At 37.5% G+C, this 26,894-nt stretch overlaps 1 protein-coding gene across 3 annotated transcripts in view; it reads right to left on the bottom strand.

Moving 5' to 3' along the window:
- The window catches only part of UVRAG (UV radiation resistance associated), a 281,275-nt gene that overhangs the window by 158,186 nt on the left and 96,195 nt on the right, over positions 1-26,894 (bottom strand). For all 3 annotated transcript variants that reach the window (XM_037131554.2, XM_037131552.2, XM_037131553.2), the window contains one exon: positions 6,160-6,265. In XM_037131554.2, coding sequence (XP_036987449.2) covers positions 6,160-6,265 — 106 coding nt within the window. The remainder of the gene's footprint in view (positions 1-6,159; positions 6,266-26,894) is intronic.

Below are 26,894 nucleotides of genomic sequence, written 5' to 3'. Positions count from 1 at the left end.
AAGATTATGTTTCATAATCAATTCAGGTTTATCCCAGAAGTGGGACGCCAGTTAAACATTTGGAATTAGATCAGTGCAGTTCACCATAACAACAGAATCATGGAGAAAATCACACGCTCATTTCCACAGGTGCACAAAAAGCATTTGATAAAATTCAACATCCATTCATGATAAAAACTCTCAGGAATTAGGAATACAAGGGAACTTCCTAAAACCAATAAAGGGCATTGCTAACATTATAGGTATTTACTGAGAAAGAATGAATCATTTTCCCTTAAAAACAAGAACAAGGAAAAGAGTTCCACCTTTATCACTTTTATTCAATGTTGTACCTGTATGCCTTAGCTATTGGAATAAGAAATATTAAATGAAGCACATAGAGCGGTCCGTGTTTGTAGGTCCAATGCAAATCTCAAGAAATCGACAAAATAACAACCTGAACAAAAAAGGTAGTAACAAGATTGCAAGACGAGTTTAATAAATTTTATTCTTATACAGCAGCAGCAAAGAAATGAGAAACAAAAATTCAAAAACAATCCCATTCGCAATCATGCCCCAAAACCCTTCCATGAAATACTAATAAAAGATGTCCAAAATCACTGCAGTGAAGGCTACAAGATATCACTGAGATAATTAAAAACTAATCTAAGTAAAAGAGATACATGCCATGTTCGTGGATTGTGGAGTTTGAGAGTTAAGATGCAATTCTCTACAAGTTGATCTACAAACCATATCAATATCCCAGCAGGCTCTTTAAAATTTTTTTAGTAGAAACTGACCAGTTGATTCTCAAATTCACTTGGAAATTCAAAGAAACTAGAAAACATACAGAAAATTTTTAAAAGAACAAAGTTAAAGGACTCACCCTGTCTGGTTTTAAGACAAGGAGTCTGTAATAATGAGAGAGTATGGTATTGGTGAAGGACAGCCATACAGACTGATGAAGCAAGACAGAGAACCCAGAAAGAGGTACGCATACCTTATCAGCTGATGTGAAACAACATTACAAAACAGTTCAGTGGGGAAAGAAAAGACTGGTCAACAAATGATGCTGAATCAACTGGATATTCATACAAAAAAAATTACCATGCTTAACTCATACAGAAAGACTAACTTGAGATGGACCAGAGATCTAAATGTAAAGACCAGAACTATAAAACTTCTAGAATAAAACACAGGAGAAAATTTACGTGACTTGAAGTTAGGCAGAGATTAAAAAAAAAACAACAACCCACAACGAGCCCTAACCATAAAAAAATACACTGGATTTCATCAAACGTAAAACTTTTGCTCTTTAAAAAACATCATTAAAAAGGCAAGCCACAGGCTGGAAGAAAATATTCCCAACACACATATCTGAAAAAAGATCTGTGTCCAGGAAAAAGAAAAATCTCATATTCTCTACCCCCGTCTCTTCCTCTCCCCTCCCCGCCCACCAGACCCCAACATAAAAAGACAAAAATCCCATTCACAAATGAGGGGGAGGAAGGTCGAACTACATTATGAGTATGGAGAAGTGAAAAAAATTACTTGTAAATAAATTACAATAATGGGAGCTTGGTTTCTCACTATCAGAAAAAGATACTACAAATAAAGTGAATGTGGAGGCTAGAATGAACCCTGTGGTTTTAGAGTTGAATAAATTCATATGAACTCATGTTTACTTTAATGTATACAGATACTTCTCCCTATCGGTGTGTCCACTGAGAGAGCCCAGAAGCAGTCACAACCCAGTAGCAACAGGCACACACAGCCCCCAGGCCTTGTTTCTAAAGGCCGTTACCCAACGAATGGCCGATTCTAAGGCTGGCGGGGGGGGGGGGCCCAGATCACATAATGCCCAAAGTTAAAGGAAGTGCTCTACCAAAACAAACAGAAAAGGGATGAAACCATGTCAAAAGGGCACAGAAATCAACTTGAAAGACCTCTCAATGCCACGAGTTGAACAAGAAAAGAAAAAACATAGTATTGGATTATAAACTGAAGTAGAAAATAAATATATACAAGTCCATACTGATAAACAAAATGAGTGAATAAATAAAAGGCAGGAGAAGGGGAGAAGGGACAAATCTTCCTCACAAAGAATTTAAATAATATGCATAGACCCAGGAGCTTAAGTCCCCTTTTCTTGCATATAGGGTGGACTTTGCATTCTGCTTTCAAAAAAGCTGAGTATGGGAAGGGAATTTTATAGTAGATAACCTGAAGACACTATGCTAACCAAGAGACCAGGTTAATATAAACAGCGATTTGTCCTGGTACTTTAATAAAAGGAAAGAACGAGAAACTTTCATAGATCTCAGAAGCCTAGGAAGACATGATGTCCAAATCCGGTGCTCTATCCTGGAGTGGAACAAAAATGGGGACATTAGAACCCAGTCTAACCACGACAAAACATCAGACAAACCCCAAAGGCAGAATAGTCTATGAGACACCAGGCACAGTCCTGACACAATCCTCAAAACTGTCAAAGTCATCAAAACCAAAGAAATTTTTCACTACCAAGGAGAATCTGAGGAAGCATGACCCTAACTGTAGTGTGGTTTCCTGAATGGCATCCTAGAAGAGAAAAGGGACATTAGGTAAAAGTTAAGGAAATCTGAATAAAGGAGGAACCTTAGCTACTATATTTTTTGGACCATAAGATGCACCCCCCCCCCAAATTTGGGAGGAAGGGCGTGTGTCTTACAGTCCCAATGTAGCCTGGGACTGTGTTATTATCGCCGGTTATTAAATATTTTACCACATTTTTTGCTTCAAATTTTTTTCATATTTTCCTCCTCTAAAACCTAGGTGCACCTTATGGTCCAGTGTGTCTTATAGTCCTTAACAAATACAGATATACCTTTTCAATACAGCTTCATTAACTGTGAAAAAAAATGTAGCATGTAAGATGTTAATAACAGAGAAACTGGGTGTGGGTATATGGGGTAACTCTCTGTACTATCTTTGCAATAATTCTATATCTAAAACTATTAGAAAATAAAGTTTATTTATTTTTTAAAAAGTCATTAGTGGACACACTGGGGAGACTTGAAAAAAGCCCATAGTTAAAAATTTGTCCATGTTGACTTCTTAGTGTGACGATATACCACGTCACACGTGCCACATCATATGTAGAGGCTCGCATTAGGGGAAACTGGATAAAACGTACATGGGAATGCCAAATTCTCTTTGCAAGTTTTTTGTAAATCTAAATAGTTTAGTTTTTAATAGGCAAAAATAATTTTATTATTAAATAAATTAAAATATTTAAACCTACCAATAAAGATATGAGAAATGTTCATCATAGCAATGTAGTTGTAAACAAAACTAAGAAAGCACCGCACACCCATTTAAAATTAAAAAGACCGACCCCTTACATGAAATGGACAAATCCTTGAAAGACACACTGGTCAACTACCACAGCTCGCTCAGGAAGTGGATAACTTCAATAACCCTCAAGTACAGACCTGAATACCTAGTTCAAAATCCATGACGACAACTCCAGAACCAGATTGGTTTCAGTAAATTCTACCAAACATTTAATAATAATTCTAATTCTGTACATAGTCTTTCAGAAAACAGAAGAGGAAATCCTTCCCAACTACTAGACGTGGCTGACATTATCCTGACACAAAAGCAGACACATTACAAGAAAGCAAAATTATAGACCAATATTCCTCATGAATATACTAGACATAAAAATCCTTTTTAAAAATGTTAGCAAATTAAATAGTAATATAGGTAAAAATAATAATTCACCAAGAGGGGCTTTCCCCAAGAATGTGAAGATGGATTAACCTTCAAAGACCAAAGATTAAAAAAACATATACACACAATATCTCAACAGATACAGGAAAGATATATTGCAAAATCCAAGGCATATATATATATATGCAAAAATTCAAAATGACAACAGCAGAAATTGCATAAGCAACATAATGCCCCCCCAAAATGCAATGTGAGAAGATGCAGAGTCTTTGAAAGTCATCATCAAGTACAAACCCAATTTCTTAGAGATGTGATTTCTTTCAGAGGCATATATGCCTTCTAACTGTATTTACTTATGCTGAAAGTTAAAATGAACCCTTATACATGGAAAATGCTTGGAATGGAGGATGATGACCTTGGGCCAATTTGGAAAGGACATGAGGAAATAAAAGATAATACTGAAAGTTTCTGATTTGCTACAGGTAAATCTTTCAGTAGATCCTTAACGAATACAGGGCATCACTCCTTGAAAGGAGACAGGTAAACCGAAATTTGTCTCTACTTGTTAAGTGATTACGGGAAAACTGTTTCCTTGCTCCAGGTCTCGTTTTTCCTATCCTTCTCTAAGACGACAAAATTCAACAAATATTCATCGAGCATCTACTGTGTATCAGACACTTTTTTTTTAGACACTGGGGAATATACCAGTGGGGAAAGAATAAAACACAAAACTCCCTCCCTTCACAGTTTAGAGACAAAATATATGTAAGATACACAGCATGTTCAAAGAAAATAAATACTCTGGGGATAAATAAAGCAGAGAGGCGCGCAGAATGTACTGAGAGGGGTGGGGTTATTAGGGGACTAGAGGATTTCTAGGTTCACTTTCAGTTCAAACATCCAATGATTTTCTTCTAGGTTGATTAGCAGCATAAAACCACACAGTGAACCTCTGAACCCGACCTCTTTAAACTCACATATTCTATCACCTTGCTCTGTATGTCACCACTTATATTCTAGAAAAACAGGATTAAACATACATTTTTCCATACTGAGACAAAGCATATGTGGCTATTTAATGAAATAAGTAAATTCCCAGTCTTGCCTTGGGGGAGGAAAATAAGAAAAATAAAACCTAGCAATTTTTCCCCAGACAAAGGTTCTAAAAATGTGGCATTTTTGCACGATATAGAAAGGATTAAAATTAGCTGTTTTTCCTCCTCCTCCAATATATTTGTGGTCTGGAATCTGTTCCTTTATTGGGCCTAAGTTACAAGAGGTGGTTTAACAGCCTCTCCAAAATAAAAGATTTGCCATAGGCAAGAAAAGTCAAATAAATAAGAAGTATCACTACTACAGCTATTGCAGCTACAATTTTTGTATGCCTGCTAGATGCCAGGTACAGCACAAGATATTTTACATATTAGGCTAAACTATATGAAACTGTCATTTATAGGTCAATATCAGCAATTATATAGAGTTTAAATAGGTTTTCATTTATTACTTTCAAATTCCATGAGAGGGAAGTTAGTGTAGGTTAAATGCTCTGCGTAATTACCTACACAGAGCATTTCTATAGCTCATCTAAATTATTATCTTGGGCAAAACTTCAAGGTATGATGAAATTTCTGTTTGGGTAATGGCATAAGGCCCTCTGCCAAGTTGGCAGCGCTAAAAATGACAACCGGAAGATACGCCTTACCTGTAATAATGAGTTTGTGCAAACAAATAACTTTTAAAAACTTTAGTTAGGGCTTCATTTAGAATTTAAATTTTATTTTAAAAACATTATAATTCAGAGCACTAATTGCATCAAAAGCTATTCATAGCCATGTGGCTTCATTTTGAAAAAAGCTCAGTGTATTGGTTATAACCACTACCCTACTTAAAAAGACAGAATCTTTTTTCCAAAACGAGTATTGTTTTTCTCCACTAGAAAGAATAACCAAAAATTATACTAATGTCTTAAATCTGTTTATTTGGAATGGAATTTCTCTTTCTTTGGAAATGCCTCATTAAAAGAATCTCTCAAAAGAGAATTGTCTATAAACCAGCTTAATAAATTCAATCCAAATAATTTTAAATTCATCTTTTAATAGTAGGTAAGTCCCTAAAGATTTTTTTTCTTCTGGCAGCTATTTTTCATTCACTATACAGTTCATGTGTAAAGTTCACATTTATAAGACATTAATAAAATAGCGTTTAATTATCTTATAAGTAATTCTATGTAATCTAAAGTATTATCTAGCAGAAAGAGGCAGGCACTTTGTACATTACATTAGTAGCAGATGTGAAAGTTTATTTCCAACATTTAAATGCCAACAGAAGTCTCAGTGAAACATTAAGAAAAAAAAAGATAGAAAACTACCTAAAGTTTTTTTGGGGGGAAATAAATTAATATAAGAAGAGTATGATGATTATATTCAGAAATCAAGGAGTCTGTACAGATAATATATAAAAACCTACCAGCTCATTGCTTGTAGATGTGAGTCTTAGTTTTTCTTCAATTTCCTTTCCAATTTTCTGAACAGTTACCTGAGTCTGTTTAATTGCACACTGGGCTCTATGAAGCCTAGAAATAAAAGATGTAGAAAAATTTAAGTAATTAACTTTCAACACTGAAGCACAGATATAAATGGAAAGAAATGAGGACAAATCTTCCAGGATAAACAGAATTAATAATGAACCCAAATTGATTGTTTCACAATTTTCTAGAATATTTACAATGAAACACAATATGCTCTAAAAGCACACTTTCTATACCTGCCTGACTACCTCTGACACACTGAGAGCTCAACTGAAGAACTCATGGGAGTCTGGAATAGACGTCAGAAAATCATCCGGTCAAATCCTATCACTTCACAGATGCAGAAACTGAGGCCCCAGAGAAGTTAAGTGGATTGCTAAAGTCACCAGGAGAACATGATCACTTCAAGACTTAATATTACTTATGAGTATCCATAAAAAATTCAATGATTTATTTCAGTTAAGGAGACTGATTTAAAGTACCAGCCAGGTTGAAACAAGCGACGTTAAAAAAGATTGAGCTATTTTCTTTTTTGGTTTGATTATAGGTGTGTGTTTTTCTTGGTCTCTGTCCTTTGATATAGTGTGTTTCTTATACTCTTACATATAAAAATTGGTCAAACTGTCTTTATTTGCAGACGACACGATTTTCATGTAGAAAATCACTGGGAACCTGCAAAACAACTAGCATGACTAGCAGTCAGAGGACACAGGTGAACACACACACTCCGGGAAGTTTCGGTGCATGGGCCAGTGGCTTTGCAGCCACAATCACAATCCTTGTGGATGGAAATCAAGAAGAACCTGATACACCAATTCATACAGAAAAACAAGAATATCTAGAAGAGATAAACCAATCTTGTAATGTGCCAGATTTCAAGGCTTATTTTGAAAAATATATTTATTGATTTTAGAGAGAGAGGAAGGAGTGGGGAGAGAGAGAAAGAGAAACATTGATGTGAGAGAAAAAAAATCGGTTGCTTCCCAGATGCACCCCAACTGGGGATCTAACACACAACTTAGCTATGTGCCCTGACTGAGAATCGAACCTTCAGCCTTTCGATGGACAAGATGATACTCCAACCAACTGAGCCACACTGGCCAGGGCTCAAGGCTTTCGTTTTTATAAAGCTACATAATCAAAACAATATGGTACTGGTATAAAGATAAAAATATAGATCAATGGAACAGAATAAAGAGTAGATGTATAGATGGTTATCACATAGATAACCAAATGATTTTAGACAAAGGAACCTGGGGAAATCAACAGTGAATGTAAAGTTTTTAAAATCAATGATGCTGGGACACTGGACAAACATTGAGAAAAATGAATCTCATTCCCTACCTCACAGCACACACAAAAATGAGTTGAAGAAGATCACAGTAAACATAAAAGCAAAAATCATAAAACTTCTAGAAAAATACATGGGAAAATCTCTTGAAATCTTGAGTTAGGCAAAAATTTCTTAGAGAAGACACAAAAAGCACCAACCATAAAATTTTAAATGGATAAATTGGACTTTACCAAAATTTTAAAAAATGTCTGTTCATTTCAAGATGCCATTAAGAAAACATAAAAGCCGCCCACAGACTAGAAGAAAATATTTGCAAAACATCCACTGACAAAGAACTGTGTTTGGAGTATTTAAAGAACTCTTACAAACCAGTAACAAAAATACAACCTAATTTAAAAGGAGCAAAAGTGTGAAATACTTCACAAAAGAAGATATAAGACTGGCCAATAAACAGGAAAAGGTGCTCAACATCTTAGTCATCATGGAAATGTAAACTAAAAGCATAATGAAATACCATTTCACACCTGTTAGAACAGCTGAAATTAAAGGGACAACACTCCATTGGAGCAAGGATGGGACGAACCGGGACATGCACACAGCACTATCGTTTTGAAAACTGTCCCTTATAAAGTTAAACATACATCTAACACACGACCCAGAATTTCTACTCTTAAGTATTTACTCAAGGCATATAAAAACGTATGTCCACAGGAAGGTGGACATACGTTTTTATATGTTTTATAAGAATGTTCATAGAGAACAACCCAAATGTCCATCAAACGGGAGAATTAATAAACAAATTGTGATATATAATGAAATTCTACTCAGCGATAAAAGAACACACCACTGACACAATATAAATGAATCTCAAAAACATTATGTTGAGTGAAAAGAGCCAGAAACAAAAAAGCACATACTGTATGATTTACACACACACAGTTCAGGAACAGGTAAAAGCAGTCTCGGGGGACAGAAACCAAGAGCTGCTTAGCTGCCTGTGTGGGGTGGGACCGACCGGGGAAGAGCAGGCAGAGCGAAGGAATGACCTGATGTGAGGGGCAGGTTCTGCGTCTCGACTGGGGCAAGGGGCCCATGGAGTAGACACAGAATTTAAACTTAAGAGCAACTCATTTCACTGTATGTCAATTTTACCTGTTTTTAGAAACTGGTCAACATTCTAACCTGAAAGTTACCAGATATATGAGGAGGTTAGTGTTACTAGGGATTTGATGGCATCAATATCTGTACCAATATTATTATTATTATTACTACTACTACTACTACACTACACACTAAAAATATTCATGATATATTATGCACTTTTGGAAGTTGCTTGGCAGTTATTAAGGATTTCTTAGGTCATCTGAAAGGGAGCAGCTCTCATTATAGCTAGTTTGCTCACAAGATGAGTTATTCAGCAACTTCCTTGAGGCTCCTAAGGAACCCAACAGAATCATTCTGTTACCTCTTGCTCTGGGTGTGTATATGCACACTTTTGAAAGTAATACTCTCTTAGAAAGGTGGCTCTAAAGACATTTAGAAGTGGGGAAAAGCCCTTTGCAATGTGCTGCCAGCACACTGAAGCCCTTTTTCTGGACGCCCTTATCTTGCACACCGCACTCCAGCAACGCTGGAGCACTGGCAGTTCCCCACACACGTCACGCCATTCCTCGCTCCTGCACCCTTCGAGCAAGCTGCCCTATCTCCCTCCAGGTTTCTCCTGGCTGTGAAACAGATAAGTACACTCGTGATCCATTAAGAGGCAGCTCAAGCATAACCTTTTTTTTCAAAAGCCTTTACAGACTATTCCAGACATGTGGAGGCACTCCTTCTCCTGGAATTCCATGGCATCGTGTACACAGTGCCGCTGACAAAGATTACAGAACTGCACTTAAGAGCAGCTATTTATTTCCTTGTCTATTTCCTCTCCGAGGGGGGAAAATTTTTAAATACAGTCCCAGTGCATATCACAGAACAGGGCATAAAGTAGGCACTCAAAAAGTTTTTGCTGACTGCATGTCCACTAATGCCTCATTATAAAAGCACAGTCCCAAGATTTAATTATTTTTTAATGAACAGCGGGAGACTGAAAGATTAAAACGATAGTTTTCTATATTTATAATTTCAAAATAATATATTCAAAACAAAGAGCACACACATTAAAGACCACTCATTTGGGCAGGGAAACACTATTTTTACTAAAAACATTATCATAATTCTAACAACGATAGGCATTATCGACCCAGGATAGAAATCAACAAAATACCCTGTTACTTTAAAAGAGGGAAAATGCTGCCTAAACTCACTGGTACTATGCAAACAACCTTGTCAAATGGTAAAGACTTTAAAAATAAAAATGATTCATGACCATAATTAATGTATGACTTCAACTATTTGGCTCTCACTGCCCCAGACGCTTTCTGATCTTACCTTAGGGGCTTAAAACACACAGACAGAGTCACATTTCCTCCAATCTTCAGTGTTATCCAAATAGACTTCCAGAGCCCCTGTTACATCAAGACAGAGCTAATAACGTCCCCCTTTCAAACCCAACAGCAGAATAAAAGTTTGAAGTGTTTAGGCGTTTAGGCATAACATGGGACATCCTGATTCCCCTGAGCCTGAGGAGGTGAAAAATTAACAAGAAAAGAAACAACTGCTTTACCTCCAAACCAGCTAGCCAGTTTAGCCAGTTTCGGAGGAATATTTCTTAATTTTGCAGACTATGAAATGATACTGTAAAGCAAGAAGTACATGATCACCTAGTCATCCGGGTGATTGGTCAGTTACAACACTAACACCCTGAAGCTGAAACAAAACTCATCATCACTGGTGTGGGGAGGAGGAACCAAGTAGCTATTTGATAGGTATTCTGATTATCGCAAATAATCTGAATATGGCATCCCTGTTACTTAACATGATTTGAGTTAACAGTACAACTGAAACTGGGCTAAAAAATAATGCTTTGCAGTTACATGTTGGTGTGACTATAAAGATACATTGAATAAAAGGTATTATATCAAATAAATATTAATAAATACTGAGACAATACCGATGAGATATTAACAATAATCTCAGTGAAGGAGAAGTTACAATTTTTGTCTACTTAGTGTTGATCTTATCACATCTGAAATGCTGCATTTAATTTTAAGGGGAAGAATGACAAATTAGAACCCCTACAAAGGCAGTGGTGTATAGGAGCCTACTGAGAAAAATAGAGACCTTATCATTAATAGCTTTGTGTTCCTTACAAAGAAGCCTAGATTTTTATTCTGAAGGTATTTAATAATCATTAAAAAGTTTTAGGCTGGGAAGAATTTAATTGCATTTGCACTTTGAAAAGGACTTTCTTCCTGCAACAAGGTGACTGGGGCACTGAGAAACAAGACTGTAAACAGAAAGGCTAATGTGAGGTTATTGCACAGTCTTAGCAAACATTAGGCATTGTCCTAAATTACACTAGTAACAGGAGGGACGGTGTAGATGTAAAAAGTGAGAAAGAACGAGAGATAAAAACTGATGTCTAGCCCTGACCGGGCAGCACAGGTGGTTAGAGTGTCGTGCCAATACGTCAAGGTTGCAGGTCAGCGCATGTGCAAGAATCAACTAGTGAACGGGTAGATATGTAGAACAACAAATCAATGTTTTTCTCTCCCCACCCCTAACTCACTCTCTTTCTCTATCTCTCTCTCCTCCTCCCATCTATCTATCTCTCCCTTCTATCAAAAAATAAATTAAAAAAAAGACATGCCTGAAAATAAAATACCAACATCAAAAATGCAAAGAGGAAACATCACTACAGATTCTGTAGACATTTAAAGGGAATTGAGGGAAAAATATGAACAATGTGCCAATAAATTCGACAACCTGGATGAAATAACCAAACTGCTAAAAGCTGCAAAATTCTAAAGCAAACTGAATAGCTGTTATCAGTTAAAGAAACTACATTTGTAGTTAAAAACTTTCTCACTTAGAAAACTCTAGGTTCCAATGGCTTCACGGGTGAAACACTAGTCTTAACAAAATCTGTCAAAGAAGAGGGAACACTTGAAAAGAAATTATATCCAAATATCTCAAATGAATACAAATTCAGGAGAGAATGAAAGAGAAAAATTATATAATTATTTCAAAAGATGTCTTCCCCCCCCAAAATTAGAAAAAAATGATTAAAACAAAAAACCCTCAACAGATTAAGCTTCCTCAATCTGATAAAGGGTTTACACAAAGAAATCTACAGCTAATGTTATACTCAAGATCAAAAATAAGTAAAGATGTCTATTTTCACCATTCTATTCAACACTGTATTCAAGATCCAAACCACTGTAACAAGAAAATAAAAAGAACTCACAAATATCAAAAAGGAAGAAGCAAAAATGTCAATTCCCAGATGATGTGACTATGAACATGGGAAAACAAAAACCAATCTATAATCAAATAAATAAATTTAGCAAGATTGCAAGGTTCCAAATTAAAATACAAAAGTTGACTGGTATATTTACCTAGTATCAACAAGTAATTAGAAAGAATTCTAATGAAAAAATGTGAAAGACCTATACCCTAAAACATGAACTAAAAAACGCTACCGAAAGAAATTTAAAAACACCTAAACAAATGAAGACATACCATTTCACAGATTGAGAGACTCAGTATTGTTACAAAGACAAGTCTATCAGGGTGATCACTTCATAAGTTTATATAAATGTTTAATCACTGTGTTGTCTAATCACTATGTTGTACAACTATGTCAACTGCAACTGAAAGAATTTATTTTAGTTTTTAAAAAGAAGCCAAGGTCTCCCTTAAATTTATCTCTATAATCAATGCAATCCAATCAAAATCCTAGCAATCTTTTCTTTTTCATTGACAAGCTAATTTTGAAGTTATAGGAAAATGGACAAGTCCTAGAACAGCCAAGTAAGCGATGAAGAAGAACGGAGCTGGAGGGCTACAATTCCAGGTGTCATGACTGAACACAACGCTACAGTCTGGAAAGCAGCAGTATTTGCACAAAGTTAAACGAACAGATGAAAACAGAATTCTGTTTATAAAGACAAAACTATTCAAATACAGGGTGGGGGGAAAGTAGGTTTACCGTTGTTCATATGGAAAGTAATACAATAATTAGTACATGATAATATGAGCATAAACTGTGTTTTGTGTTCTCACAACTCTAAACCTACTTTGGCCATAGTTTGTATAATCAACTTATTTTCTGATTAGGGAAAGAAAAGCTATGTCAACAAATGACCCTGAAATGACTGTGTAGGTTGATAATAAGTCATTAAGCAATTATAAATCTTCCTATCTTTACTATCATCTAGCTTATTTTGCTCCCAAAGTTTTCATTACATAGCTTGTCAAACACCTTAACTAGGGTTATTATCTGGATCTACAAATCTAATTATATTTCCAAAATGGAGACGTTAGCCTGAGATAAGTTGTTCTTGGGAATAGCTTACTAAAGGGGAAAGGATTTAAGTTTCAATCTGAAGAAAGGGTAGGGAAGACTCTGAGGACTGTACGAAGTGGACAGCCGTTTAGGGCACTGGGAACAGATATTCAAATCTGTGAAGACTCAAAGTGCGTTGCCGGCTCAGAGCAAGGAGTAGATGGTGTGCCAAAGGAAAAGGTGCATGAGAGCAATGTCATGAGAGGCAGTCTGAGAATTTTGGTTAGAGTCAAGTTGCTGTGTGTTTTTTTTTAATGCCTGAGAAATCTTTTTCATGTCCACATCACCTACAGCAGTCTTGGACACATGGGAATCACTCACACACTTGTTGATGGGTTTATTAAATATGATAGTTTCCCAAAACATCAGAAGTCTACCCTAAAGCCTGCTTCTACATTCCTCTGTCTAGACCATGAACATAGTTGAGAACACACAGTCTCATGATAATAGAATCAAATAAAAGAGAACATTATTTATGAAATTAACATACTCTCGTGGAAAAGTAAATGGTAACACTGTGTGTGGGAAAGTTATATTGAGGAGATGGTGGCTGGTATAAAAGCATGGGACAATAAGGGTGTCTGGTCTAACCAACATGTGCCCCCCAAATTAGCAAATAACACTGATGAAGTTATAGCTACACAATAATCAACTCCTCGCAGTTCCAATTTACATCTCATATAACTCATTTCAGGCAAGAAGAACCACATTTGGCATAAGTGCAGGCCAAATCCTTTCCAGACATTTTCATAATACTATCCATGTGCTAAAATGCAAGTTTAATTTAAAATACATTCATTGTGTAATAAACATACTTAAAGAAGTACATTACATACAAAAGTACTTCAGAATTAGAAATAAGAAAGGGGACAAACTATGATATGGGCAAGATGTTAAAAATTAAAATAAATATTATATACAACTTTATGCCAAACTAAAAAACTCACAAAAAGAAAATGATTTTCTAAAAGTACTATAAATTGTCATGTTTTAATCTCTTGTTGAGATTAAAAAACAGAATTGATCAACAACCATACAATAAACAACCAAATATGGTAAAGTTACAGGATACCTAGTCAATGTACAAAGGTCCACTGCATTTGTATATACTAATAATAAGATTTCAGAAAGAGAAATAAAAAAATAATTCCTTTTGCTGTTGCAATAAATAAAAAAACCTAGGGAAAAATCTTAACAAAGGATTTGAAGGACCTACACACTAAAAGTATAAGACATTATTAAAAGAAGCTGAAGAAGACACAAAGAAATGTAAAGATATTCTGTATTCATGGATTGGAAGAATAACATACCTATAATGGTCATTTTGCCCAGAGCAATACACAGATATAACAGAATCCCCATCAAAATCCCAATGGCATTATTTAAAAAAAAAAAGAAATAGAACAAAACATCATCACATTTGTATGGAACCACAAAAAACCTAAAAAGCCAAAGCAATCCTGAGAAAAAAGAACAAAGCTGGAGACAGCACAGTCCCTTCAATTACACTACAAAGCAACAATAATCAAAACAGTATGGTACTGGCAGAAAAACAGACACACAGACCATGCTACAGAATGAGAGGCCATAAATAAATCTGCATTAAATCGGCATATAATTTTTGACAAAGGATCCAAAACCATACAATGAAGAAAAGAAGGACTCTTTAAGAAATTATATTGGAAAAATTGGAAAGCCACATGCAAAAGAATAATACTAGACTCCTATTTGCCACCATACAGGAAAATTAACTCAAAATGGATCAAAGACCTAAATAACACATGAAACAATAACATTCAAAGAAGATACATGATTTGGTACCTATGTTTTCTCAAAAACATAGAGATTTTATGAATCTGACCTTAAAGGCAAGGGAAGTAAAGGCAAAAATAAATGAATGGGACTATCTGAAACTAAAAAGCTTCTGCACTGCCAAAGAAACCATCAACAAAACAAAAAGGCAACCAACCAAATGGGAGAAGCTATTTGAAAATAACACCTCCCATAAAAGGTCAATATCCAAAATACAGAGTCCAGCAGAAGTAGTTAAGACCTGCTTGAGTGTGGTTGGTAAGGCAATAATACGGGTATAATCATTTATAGTTTTAATTTGATTATTTCACCTAAAATGTCATATGGTGTGCTTGAGTGTGACATTGTTTTATTACAGAATTACAGGCTTATGATTTTGTAATAAAAGATTTTATAATAAAATAAGAGGCGTTATTTGTGCCAGGCCCTGTATATTAAGAACTCATACAACTCAACAACGACAACAAACACAATCCAATTAAAAATGGGCAGAGGACCTGAACACTTATCCCAAGAAGACATACAAATAGCTAATAGATATATGAAAAGATGCTCAACTTCACTAGCATTAGGGAAATGTAAATCAAACCACAATGAGCTACAACCTCACACCTCACAATAGCTATATCAAAAAGACAAGTAATAATAAGTGTTAGAGAAGTTGTGGATATTAAAAAAAAAAGCCCTCATACCCTGCTGGTGGGAATGTAACCCAGTACAGGTGTTATAGAAAACAGTTTGGTTGTTCCTCAAAAAATTAACAATAGAGTTACCATATGACCCAGCAATCCCCCTTCTGAACATCTAATTGAAAAATTTGAAAACATTTATTTGTAAAGACATATGTACCACTACGTGCATATTGCAATCAAGACATGGGAACAGCCAAAGTGCCCTTCTTTCGATGACTACATACAGATGTGGTACATATACCCACAAGATAATACTACCACTGGGCCATAAGACGAAATATTGTCATTTGTAACAGTGTGGATGGGCCTGAGAATATCATGCTAAGTGAAATAAGTCAGATAAAAAAATAAAAAACCATGTGATTTCACTCATATGTGGGATATAAAACTGAAAGCAACAAATTAAGAAAGAAGACAGAAAAACAAACAAAAACTCAGATACACAGACTACAGTATGGTGGTTACCAGACAAAAAGAAGGGTGAGGGAGGTGGAAAAAGGGGTGGGGCATCACCATGTGGTGATGGAAGGAGACTTGACTCTGGGTGGGGAACACACAATGCGATGTACAAATGATGTATTACAGAACTGTACCCTTGAAACCTATGCAATTTTATTAACCAATGTCACCCTAATAAATTTAGTAAATTTTTTAAAAGAAGGCAATTTCATATATAAAGAACTCAGTTTGTCAAGAGGACTTAATTCTAGCCCTGGCTGGTTGGCTCGGTTAGTAGGGCGGCATCCTGCAAAGAGAAAAGTCGCTGGTTCAACTCCCAGTTGGGGCACATGCCTGGGTTGCAAGTTCGGTCCCAAGTCGGGGCAGGTGTGAAAAGCAACCAACTGGTGTTTCTCTCTCTCACTGATATATCTCTCCCTTTCTTTCTCCCTCTCTTTCTTCCTCCCTTTCCCTCTCTCTAAAATCAAAATAAAATAAAAATTTAAGAAAAGACATAATTCTAAACGTTTATGAACCTAGTGATAGCTTGAAAATACATGAAACAAAGTGTGGTATGATAGAGCTGTAAAATGACTAGGCAAATCCACAACTGTGAGAGATTTTAACAGCCCTCTCTGAATAAATAGCAACCAAAAAACAGCACACAGAAAATAAGTGAGGATAAAGAACACCTGAACAACACACCTGACCTGATTAACATTTATACAACACTCCAACATTCTTTTCAAATGCACATGAAATGTGTAACATTCGAAAACACATTCTGAACCACAAGTCCCAACACGTGTACAAGAATTCAAGCCATATGATGTTAATTTCTCTCATCCCAATAAAAGTTAACTAGAAATCAATTTTTTAAATCTGGAAAATATATAAATATGTGAAAACCAAATAACAAAGTTCTAAATGACCCATGAATCAAATCAAAAGGAAAATTAGGAAGTATTTTTTAATGAATGAAAATAAAAATATTACACACCAAAATGCACAAAATGCAGCTAATGTAGAGAGAAATTATAGTACTAAAACCATGTATTAGAAAACTAGAAAAGCATCAAACAACAATCTCAGCTTTCACCATAAAAAAGCTAGACTAAGAAGTGCAAATTAAACTCAAAGCTGGCAGAAGAAAAGGAGATAATAAATATAAGAACTGAGATCAATGAAAGAGAAAACAAAAGCAATACAGAATAATCAATGATACCAAAAGTTATTTGTTTGAGGTCAATAATATTGGTAAACCTCGAGCTAGACTAACCAGGACAAAATGACCCAAATTACCCATAGCAGGAATAAAAATCACAACTTTAGAAGTCTTACAGACATGAAATTTTACCACATGGGCAAAATGGTGGACCCATTCCTTAAAAGAGACAATCTACCAAAGTCAAGACATAAGTAACCTGAATAGTTCTATATCTAAGAAATTTAATTTTCATGAAAATCTTCCCACAAAGAAAATTTCTGGCCCAAATGGCTTCACTATGAGTTCTACCAAAAATGTAAAGAACAAGGAATAGCAACTCAGTGCAATGTCTTCATAAAATTGAAGTGGGAATACTTTTCAATTCATTCTATGATCCCTTACAGAGGAATCAACTGTTGATGGACATCTGAATTCTTTTCCATTTTGACTAGTAGAAAAAAAGATATTATAAACATTTGTATACAAATCTTTATTTGGACATATGCTTTCACTTCTCTTGCATATATACCCAGGAGTAGAATGGCTGGGTCATATGACAGGTACAAGTATTTTGGAATATCCATAGAATGAAATACAATTTAATAACAAAAAATAGACTACAGTTGGCCCTTGAACCATACAGGTCTGAACTGCATGGTTTCACTTAAACACAGTATTTTGAACACAGTAACATGAACAAATCTCAAAATAATTATCTAGAGATACAGAAGGCAGACCAAGAAACCCACATACTATATGACTCCACTTAGAAAATTCAAACTAATCTATGGTGAAAAAAGCAGAGATGGAGATAGAACGAGTGGGAAGAAGAGACTACCAAGGGCACTTTTGGAGCTGTTGAATATGTTCACTGTCTTAATTATGGGGATTGTTTCATGGATGTTTGTATATCAAAACTTACCAAACTACACCTTAACTATGTGAAGGTTATTATGTCAACTACATGTTAATAAAGCTGTTATTTTTTTAATCCTTAGCACCAGAATTGAAGACTTCATCTCCGTTCATTCTTACAGAGGTGTACCACTAGCCCTGTAGACACAGACATCATGCTATTTGCTTAAAAACTACAGTAAGAAATTCACCAAATATTTATTAGACACCCTCAAATATTCCACTGAGTATTTCAATCAATATATATTCAGAACCTAAATACTGAACAGTGCTGAGCTAGATGCTAAGGGTGGTGCAATGAAGAATTAGATCTGATTTTCCCAATAATCTCTTTTAAAAGATTTAATTAAAGTTACTGGCAACAGGAAACAATGGCCTTTCTCAGTTTCTGGCGCACACACACACAGGCACATTTGGGATCTGTCCAGAAAGAGTCCAGCCACTGCTGATGTAACAAGAGTGGTTTGCACAACATCAATGTAACCTGGCAGCCAAGGAGAATGAACTGGAAGGAACATGCGTGAACAATGACGACTTCATTGTATTAGTCAGTGGGGACAGTAGATGCCATTGAGTGAGCATGTGTGCCCTGTGGCTGTCACATTCAAATTTACTAAGCAAGTAGAGTAAGGAATCTGCATCAAATTATGCGTTAAGCTTGGAACATTCCTACATGGAAACTATTCGGACAATTCAGGAGGCCACAGCTCTGGGAAACTGATGATTGGTAGCTTCACCATGACAACACGCCCGCTCATGATGCACATCTCTGTGGAGACTTTTTTGGTGAAACATCAAATCACCCAGGTGACACAGCCCCTACAGCCCAGATTTAGCGCTCTGTGACTTCTGGCTGTTCACACAACTAAATTCACCTTTGAATGGGAAGAGATTTCACACTCTCAACAAGATGTGGAAAAATACAACGGGGCAGGTGATGAGCATTGAGAGAACTGTGTGAGGTCCCAAGGAGCCTACTTTGAAGGGGACTGAGGCATCACTGTCCTGTGTACAATGTTTCTGGTATCTTGTGTCTTCTTCAATGAATGTGTCTATTTTTCATATTACATGGATGGATACTTTCTGGACAGCCCCCATACACATCTCTCTACAAAACTGCTACAACATCTTGCTCTATATTCTAAAGATACTTGATCCCTAGGCTGGTAGGAAACGCCAGCATTACTACTATGTGCATTATGAACATGTGAAGTGAGAGTTTTACCATTTACCCATGTATTTTTAGAGAGGCAGCTTATGGCAGCATGTCTTTCAGCATTATATAGTTGTATCATCCATGAACTGAGCACATGTCCTTAAGAACCACATTAATATTCCTAGTGAAAATATCAACATTTGGAATAGCTTAGATGAAAAGATTAGATAACAATAAAGCAGCATTTAGTATAGTTACGACCCCACGCTAACCACCATCTCTACGCAAGTAGGCTGTTTAACCTATCACATCTCCCTCCTGTATAGGACTACACAATAAAAGTAATCTGCTTTAAATTTAAAAAGCCCCCCAAAAATGTAGTGTGGGAGACAGCAGAAAAAGGGTGGAAGCCTGGCCCAGAGTGTGTGAGCTTGAGCCGGACACAGGGGAGTCCGAATGGAGGGAGGAGGATGATGACTCGTCTCAGGGAGCAGAACCTCAGTGGGGTAAGGATGGCATGTCCGCGGTGGTAGCGGGACAGCAGCAGCAACGGGAGATTACTACCTACAGAGGGAACTGATCTAGAAAGTACACTGAGTACCACTTGGTAGGATGGGAGAACACATCACTTGTATAACTTCCCTTCCAAAAATATATAAACTGAATCTCTTTGTGAGGAAACATCAAACAAATCAAAAGTGAGGAACACTACCCAAATTAATGGCCTAAAATCATTTGAAATGCCAGTCATTAAGTCGAGGAAATACTAAGGAATTTTTCAGACTGACAGAGAATTAAGAGAAAGGACCACAAATGCAATGTGTGATCCTGGATAGAACCCTTTTGTTATGGAGGACATCAAGGCAGTTGTAGAAACCCAAATGTGGTGTGTCAATCAGATGGCAGTAATGTGTCGACCTCAAATTCCTGATTTTGATGGCTGTACTATGGTTCTAAAGGAGAATGCTCTTATTTGTAGAAAATCTGCACGCATTTATTAAGGAGTGATAAGGAATCATCTTTCTAATTTACTCTCATATGGCAAAAAAAGGAAAGCTCTTTACTGGAAGAAGGTAAAAGTATCACAAATCAAGACCCTTTCACAAGGCAACCAATCCAGTCTCTCGTTCTGTAGAAATAAAGGTCAATGCAGTGGTACTGACATAGTGTTTAATGCACGTATTCATGACAAAAACAAAGGAGGGGAAAAATGCCCTTTTTTCCCAACTGACATATTTCACAATGAGGTCAACATCTGTCTCAGAGTAAAAACCACAAAGAAGCAGATTTCTTAGGACTGAGTTTTAAATGACTTGACAAACATTTCCATCAATATTACAAATATACTATACAGAACAACTATATAATTTGGCCAAGCTCAGAGACAACCTCTCATGCAAATTCTTTTTAACTATTCATATGCTTATTGTTTTTTTTAAAGATTTTATTTATTTATTTTTAGACAGAGGGAAAGGGAGTGAGAAAGAGAGGGAAAGAAACATCAATGTGTGATTGCCTCTCATGTGGCCCCCCCTGGGAACCTGGCCTGCAACCCAGGCATGTGCCCTGACCGGGAATTGAACCAGAGATCCTTTGGTTCGCAGCCCATGCTCAATCCGCTGAACTACACCAGCCAGGGCCATACGCTTATTGTTTTTAATAGTAAAAAACCATTTCTAAATATATTTTATTGATTATGCTATTACAGTTGTCCCATTTTTTCCCTCCTCTTTATTCCCCTCTGCCCTTTACCCAGCCTTCCTCTACCATTCCCCCACCTTAATTCATGCCCATGGGTCCTACATACAAGTTCTTTGGCTTTTCCATTTCCCATACTATTCTTAACCTCCCCCTGTCTATTTTGTACCTACCATTTATACTTCTCATTCCCTGTACTTTTTCCCCCATTCTCCTCCCCACATTGATAACCCATTTTTGTGATTCTGTTCCTCTTCTAGTTGTTTGCTTAGTCTGTTTTTGTGTTGGTTTTTAAGTTCAGTCATTGATACTTGTGTGTTGTCATTTTACTGTTTATAATTTTGACTGTCTTCTTTCTTTTAGGTAAGTCCTTTTAACTTTCATAGAATAGGGGCTTGGTGATGATGAACTCCTTTAACTTGACCTTATCTGGGAAGCATTTTATCTGCCCTCCCATTCTAAATGAAAGCTTTGCTAGGAAGAGTAATCTTGGATATAGGTCCTTGCCTTTCATGACTTCAAATAATTCTTTCCAAGCCCTTCTTGCCTGCATGGTTTCTTTTGAGAAATCAGTTTAGAGTCTGATGGGAACTCCTTTGTAGGTAACTCTCTCCTTTTCTCTTGCTGCTTTTAAGATTCTCTCCTTATCTTTCATCTTGGGTAATATAATTATGATGTGCTTTGGTGTGTGCTTCCCTGGGTCCAACTTCTTTGGAAGTCTCTGAGCTTCCTAGACTTCCTGGAAGTCTATTTCCTCTGCCAGATCTGTTCTTTCATTTGGGCCATATTTCTTTGCCTCAGTACAGCTGTTACATAGTGAGGGGTGAAGCCTTAGGTGTTCACCAGGGCAGGGTAACCCACGTTGCTGCACTGTGATGCTGTATGTGGGGGAGGGGTCCGAGAGGGAACAATGCTGCTGGCTCCGCTCACTGCCGGATTTTAGTCACTTCCTCTGCTTCCCACAATCAAATTGGACTTCCGGGAAGTCCTTCTGACTCCCAGGTGGGTGGGTTTGTGAGACCCTGGGACCCTGTGGGTCTCTCCAACAAACTCTCCTGTGAGGCTGGAAGTTTCTCCTGCTGCCTCAACCACCACAGGTTTTTACCGCCAGAGGTTTTGAGGCTTTATTTCTGAGCACTGGAACCCTGGGTTGCGTGGTCTGTCTCACTTCCCAGTTGTTCCTCCAGGTTTATCCACATGAAAATGTGGGTCCACCCAGTCTGCCAAGCACCGCCTCACCCACCCCAGTCCTCTAGCCTCTGCCTTGCCACGATAACTCTCCATCCTAGCCACCCATCTCCGCCTCTCCTACTGTTGTGAATGAATGTTCTTCTTTAACTCCTTGGTTGTCGGACTTCCATACAGTTTGATTTTAGGGCAGTCTGGTTATTTTTGTTTTTAAATTCTATATCCTCAATGTGTTACTACTCACTTATGTGTATGATGAAAACAACAACATTTTCTTTTAAAGACTGAGGAGCATTTCAAACATCAGCTAGAGATGCTGAGATGTATAGAACTATCCTGCATCACATAGTCCTACCTCATAACACTGTTTCTGCCTTTCCTCTTTTTATAAGGCTTTCCATAACATTTCTCAGGGTTTTCAATGTTCCTGACAGTAGCATCACCAAATTATAGCACTTAATCTACTATGGACTTGGAAATTTGAACATCGTGCTTTATAAAATGGCAGACGAAATAATAGTAAACAGTTTTTGAACAACACCTATACATTTTTACTATGCATAAAATGTAGAACATTGTAGGTATGAAATATTTTTGCAGCTTAGCAGATTTATGTTACCATTTAGATTATTGCTTGGGGGTTATAAATTGATACTGCCAAATAAATAAGGCACTACTTTATTTCAATTTTAAAACAATATATTAATTTTTGTTCAGAAAGAAGGTTGGAATTCACATATCCGATCAGAGAAAATAAGACTTTGTGTTTAACCAAAAAAAAAAAAAAAAAAAAAACAGGGGGAGAGGTGAAGGAAGAGGGAGAGGGGAAGGGAAAGGAGCAAGGGAGGAGAAGCCACCACAAGTCCATTCGTTGGACCCTGTCTCTTGGGAAATTGTTCTAATGTTAGGTCAGCAACATAGAATTACAGTCCTCTGCTATGTGACCAATTACTTTTGGACCTATAGTAATAGTCAGTATGTGTGTTACTATATACTGTACTATACTATGCCTGTAAATGTTACTTGGATCTACAGTAATATGATGAAGGGTGTTTCTCTGTGGCTCAGTTGTTTAAGTTATCCTAGAAACAAAGCACAGAACAGTTCATTATAATAACATAGCAGATGTTACTTCTTTAATAAAAAAGTTGATAATGTAAGAATAAGATAAGTAACAAAAACACAGAGGTGGAGGGAGAGGTGGAGGAAGGTACAATAAAACTGCTAAATTCCTCTTCTTTCATTGTCTGAAGCCAAGAATCACTGCATCAAGTTTATTTATCAAATAACAGAAATCATCTGTATTATTTCAAGACTGGAGCAGGGCTAGGGAGAACAGAACAGAAAAATCTTATTTTTTTTTAGAGTTTGGTTTTTTGAAAAAATATAGAATGCAGGTTTCATTTAAATTTTTTCAATGGCACAGAGGAAGGGATGAAGAAAAGGGACAAAGGTATCACTTCCTCCAGGAAGTTTCCCACGACCACGCTGGGGCCTCTTGGCTTCTGTGCTCCCAGAGAAACCACGGGGCACTCTCAGAGCATTTGTTACCAGGTACTGTGTTCCTGTGCTCCGTTGCCTGCCTAACCCACAGCCTCAAATGTGCTAGAAGGCTGGGGCCATGCCTCACTCACCTGTGCATCCCCAGCACAGTGCAGTGACTAGAGGAGCAGTAACATGGCTGCTCAGCGGAGGGGCGACAGCAAAGAACGGTCACAGGACATAGGGCTGCTAACGCCGATTTTTCATTTGAAAAACAGCAACACGGAAAGGGAAACGAACCTCTCAAAAAATGATAAAACAAATGTTGACATTTATGGTTGTATCGTGGTAACTATATCTCATTTTGAAAAAATTTTGATGAATTCTCAGGAAAAATAAAAAGAAATTTAGAAAGCAAACGAGGGGAGCAAGGGAACCAACACCTTGCCTTTGCCATTTGCTTTCCATCAGGGGCCCCTTTCGCCACCTCCTATGACTAGTCTCAACGAGCATCGAACACGGGCTGACTTTTGCAGATGCCAGCACATACTATGCCTGTTCAGAAGATTTTTCAGAGAAGTGAATTTATTTATATATAAACAATGTCTCAAGTCTATTCAAGTGGCTCCACAGAGTAATTTCACATGACAACTTTTTTCTACCATCAGAATCTACTTACGTGAAAAAGAAAACTGCAGTGTAAAAACAAGCACCGAGAAGCCCTGGTTTCCAAGGCTACGGGGACAGCTTAACGTTGACGCATCAAAACTGGAATGACTAACACACTTCAAATAAGTATATTTTTTTCTCTGAGCTATTATAAAACGTTCTTTTCCTGTCTGTTCTATGTAAAAACAGTTCTATAATAATAGTTTATCATATAAGGAATCACTAAGTTAGACATTCATTTTTAGCCTTGAAAAGGCAACATTTGAAGTTAGTTATTTTACCAGTTTTGCTCCAAAACTTTGTTCAGCTCCAAAGTTTGAAGGAGTGTTAGGATTACAGGGTCCTTTGATCAATTTTTTTTTTAAAAAAAGAAAGGGAATGGAATTGTGATGAGGTTTGAAGAGTATAAAAGACCTTCGTTAAGCATATAAACCTCACTGAAGCAATGCAAGATGTTCAAAACAGCACAGAGCAGTAGAAGAGGCCTCAAGCTGCTGGAGGGCGCCGAGAAAGGGCTGCATGATGTCGGGCGAGTCATGAAACCTCCTAAGCCTCAATTTCTTCATTTGCTTATTGTGCCGCATTGTTAAAAGGATAAAATAGGATAATAACATATGTACAACACATATGTTTGCACATAATGGACACTCAAAAAAAAAGCTAGTACTGAGACTATAAGAAGGCATCTATACAAAAAGAAATAATGCAAGGTTAACAAAGCTGTGTTTAGGACACAGAATGCTTGTTAAGTGTGGTAAGGGTGCAGAAAATGAAGCGAGGTCCAAGAAGGCTTCCTAGAGCAAAGGAATGTGATTTACATCTGGAAGAATTTATTTAACATGTCAGGCAAGCATACCCTACCTTTCTACGTGCTCGTACCTGGTATAATCTTCTGTTCATTGTGCTGCCTGATGAACTCCCACTCATTCTTTATTAACTTAACACCTACCCTGTGCTAGGGAACAGGCTCAGCACCAGAGGCTACGATACAGCAAGAGAAACCAGACTCTCTGTCCCCACAAAGGTGACACTCTGTTGGGGGAACAGTTATCACCAGGCAATGACACAAAGTTTTATAAAAGATAGCAAGGTGCTTCCTTTCTCTCCTCCACTGACACCCACCCCAAAATGAAGACACGACTGAGCATGCTAAGGCCAACAGTGAGATTTAGAGTCAGGTGGGAGGCATCCTTAGGCCTAAACTTCCTGCATCAACTCCGCCTTTTCCCAGAGAGCGGCCCTGACGCACTCTGGTTCCCATTCTGCCACACGAGCGCCCACGGGAACTAACAGGAGGGGGGGACAGCTCACAGAGCAGTGCAGGGCCCTGCTAACGGCAGGTGCTCAATAAAGATTTGTTGCTAGTGACATTTTTATTTTACATTATTGACCAGCATTCTTTTCTTAGATTAGTGGATTACTAAACCCTGAACCTAATTTATTTTAAAATTCTCAACGGCAAAGTTTATCTGTCACACAGCGTGCTCCAGGGCTCATGTGGATAACGTGTAGTAAAATTCTCGATCCTCAGTTCCTATACACATTCTCACCATCGTATAATCCTAACTGCCTGCTAATCAAAAATACTAGAATAGCCAAACTAATAACATAAAAAAACATCAGACATCTCAGCAAAAAGACCTTCCACAAAACACTTGACCAGTAATCCTCCACACAATCAAGGTCATCACTGACAAGGAAAGTCTGAGAAGCTGACAGGGGAGCGGAACCCCGGGGCACAATGGCTGACTATAGTAAGGCATCCAGAGTGGGATCCTGAAAGAAGACATCGAAGTATGGCCTTCAGTTATTAACAATATATCGGCATTGTTCACTCATTATAACAAATGGACCTCTGTGAGATCACAGAAAACACATATATCGGTGCTCTCTGCCCCTGGTTTCTGGCACGGAGCTCCTAAAACTTCATAATTTCCTAAATGGTAAAAGCACTAGGAGTATCTTTTGTCCTAAAAGCTGGTCTTTGACCCTGGTTCCTGACACGGTATTCTGAAGTCCCTGGGAATCTGCGAGGTGACAGCAGCGTCTTGCTATACTGAGGTGGCTCTGTGTGAGCTCCTGGATGATGGCTGATGACCAGAAAGAACAGGGCATGGTTACAAGCTTGGAATTTTCCACCCTATCCCCTGTTCTCCAGACAGAGGAGAAGGGTTGGAAATAGAGTTAACAATTAATCATGTCTATGATGAAGCCTCCCTAAAACTCCCAATAACAGGCAGCCCGAAGAGCTTCTGGCTTGCTGGCCACGTGGGGGTGCTGGGAGAATGGACGCCAGGAGGGGACATGGAAGCTTCACACCCCCTCCACACAGCTTGCTTTACACATGTATTCCATCTGGATATTCATCTGTATCCTTTATCATATCCTTTTATAATAAACTAGTAAACAGTAAGCAAACCGTTTTCCTGAGTTTGGTGAGCGACTCCAGCAAACTGACTGAACCCGAGGAGATGCTTGTAGAAACCTCTGATTTACAGCCAGTTGGTGAGAACCACAGGTGACAACCTGGACCTGAGATGGGTATCTGAAGTGGGAAACAGTCTCACGGGACCGAGCCCTTAGCCTGTGAGCTCTGATGCGACCTCCAGGTAGATAATGTGAGAATTGAGCTAAGTCGTAGGACTTCCCGCTGGTGTCACAGAATTTCTGGGCG

Source organism: Artibeus jamaicensis, unplaced genomic scaffold (genome assembly GCF_021234435.1).
Source record: "Artibeus jamaicensis isolate MK-2021 breed Jamaican fruit bat unplaced genomic scaffold, CSHL_Jam_final contig_64, whole genome shotgun sequence".
NCBI classification, from domain to species: Eukaryota; Metazoa; Chordata; class Mammalia; order Chiroptera; family Phyllostomidae; genus Artibeus; species Artibeus jamaicensis.
Note: the sequence above shows the minus strand (reverse complement) of the source record. Positions and strands in the feature narration are given on the sequence as shown.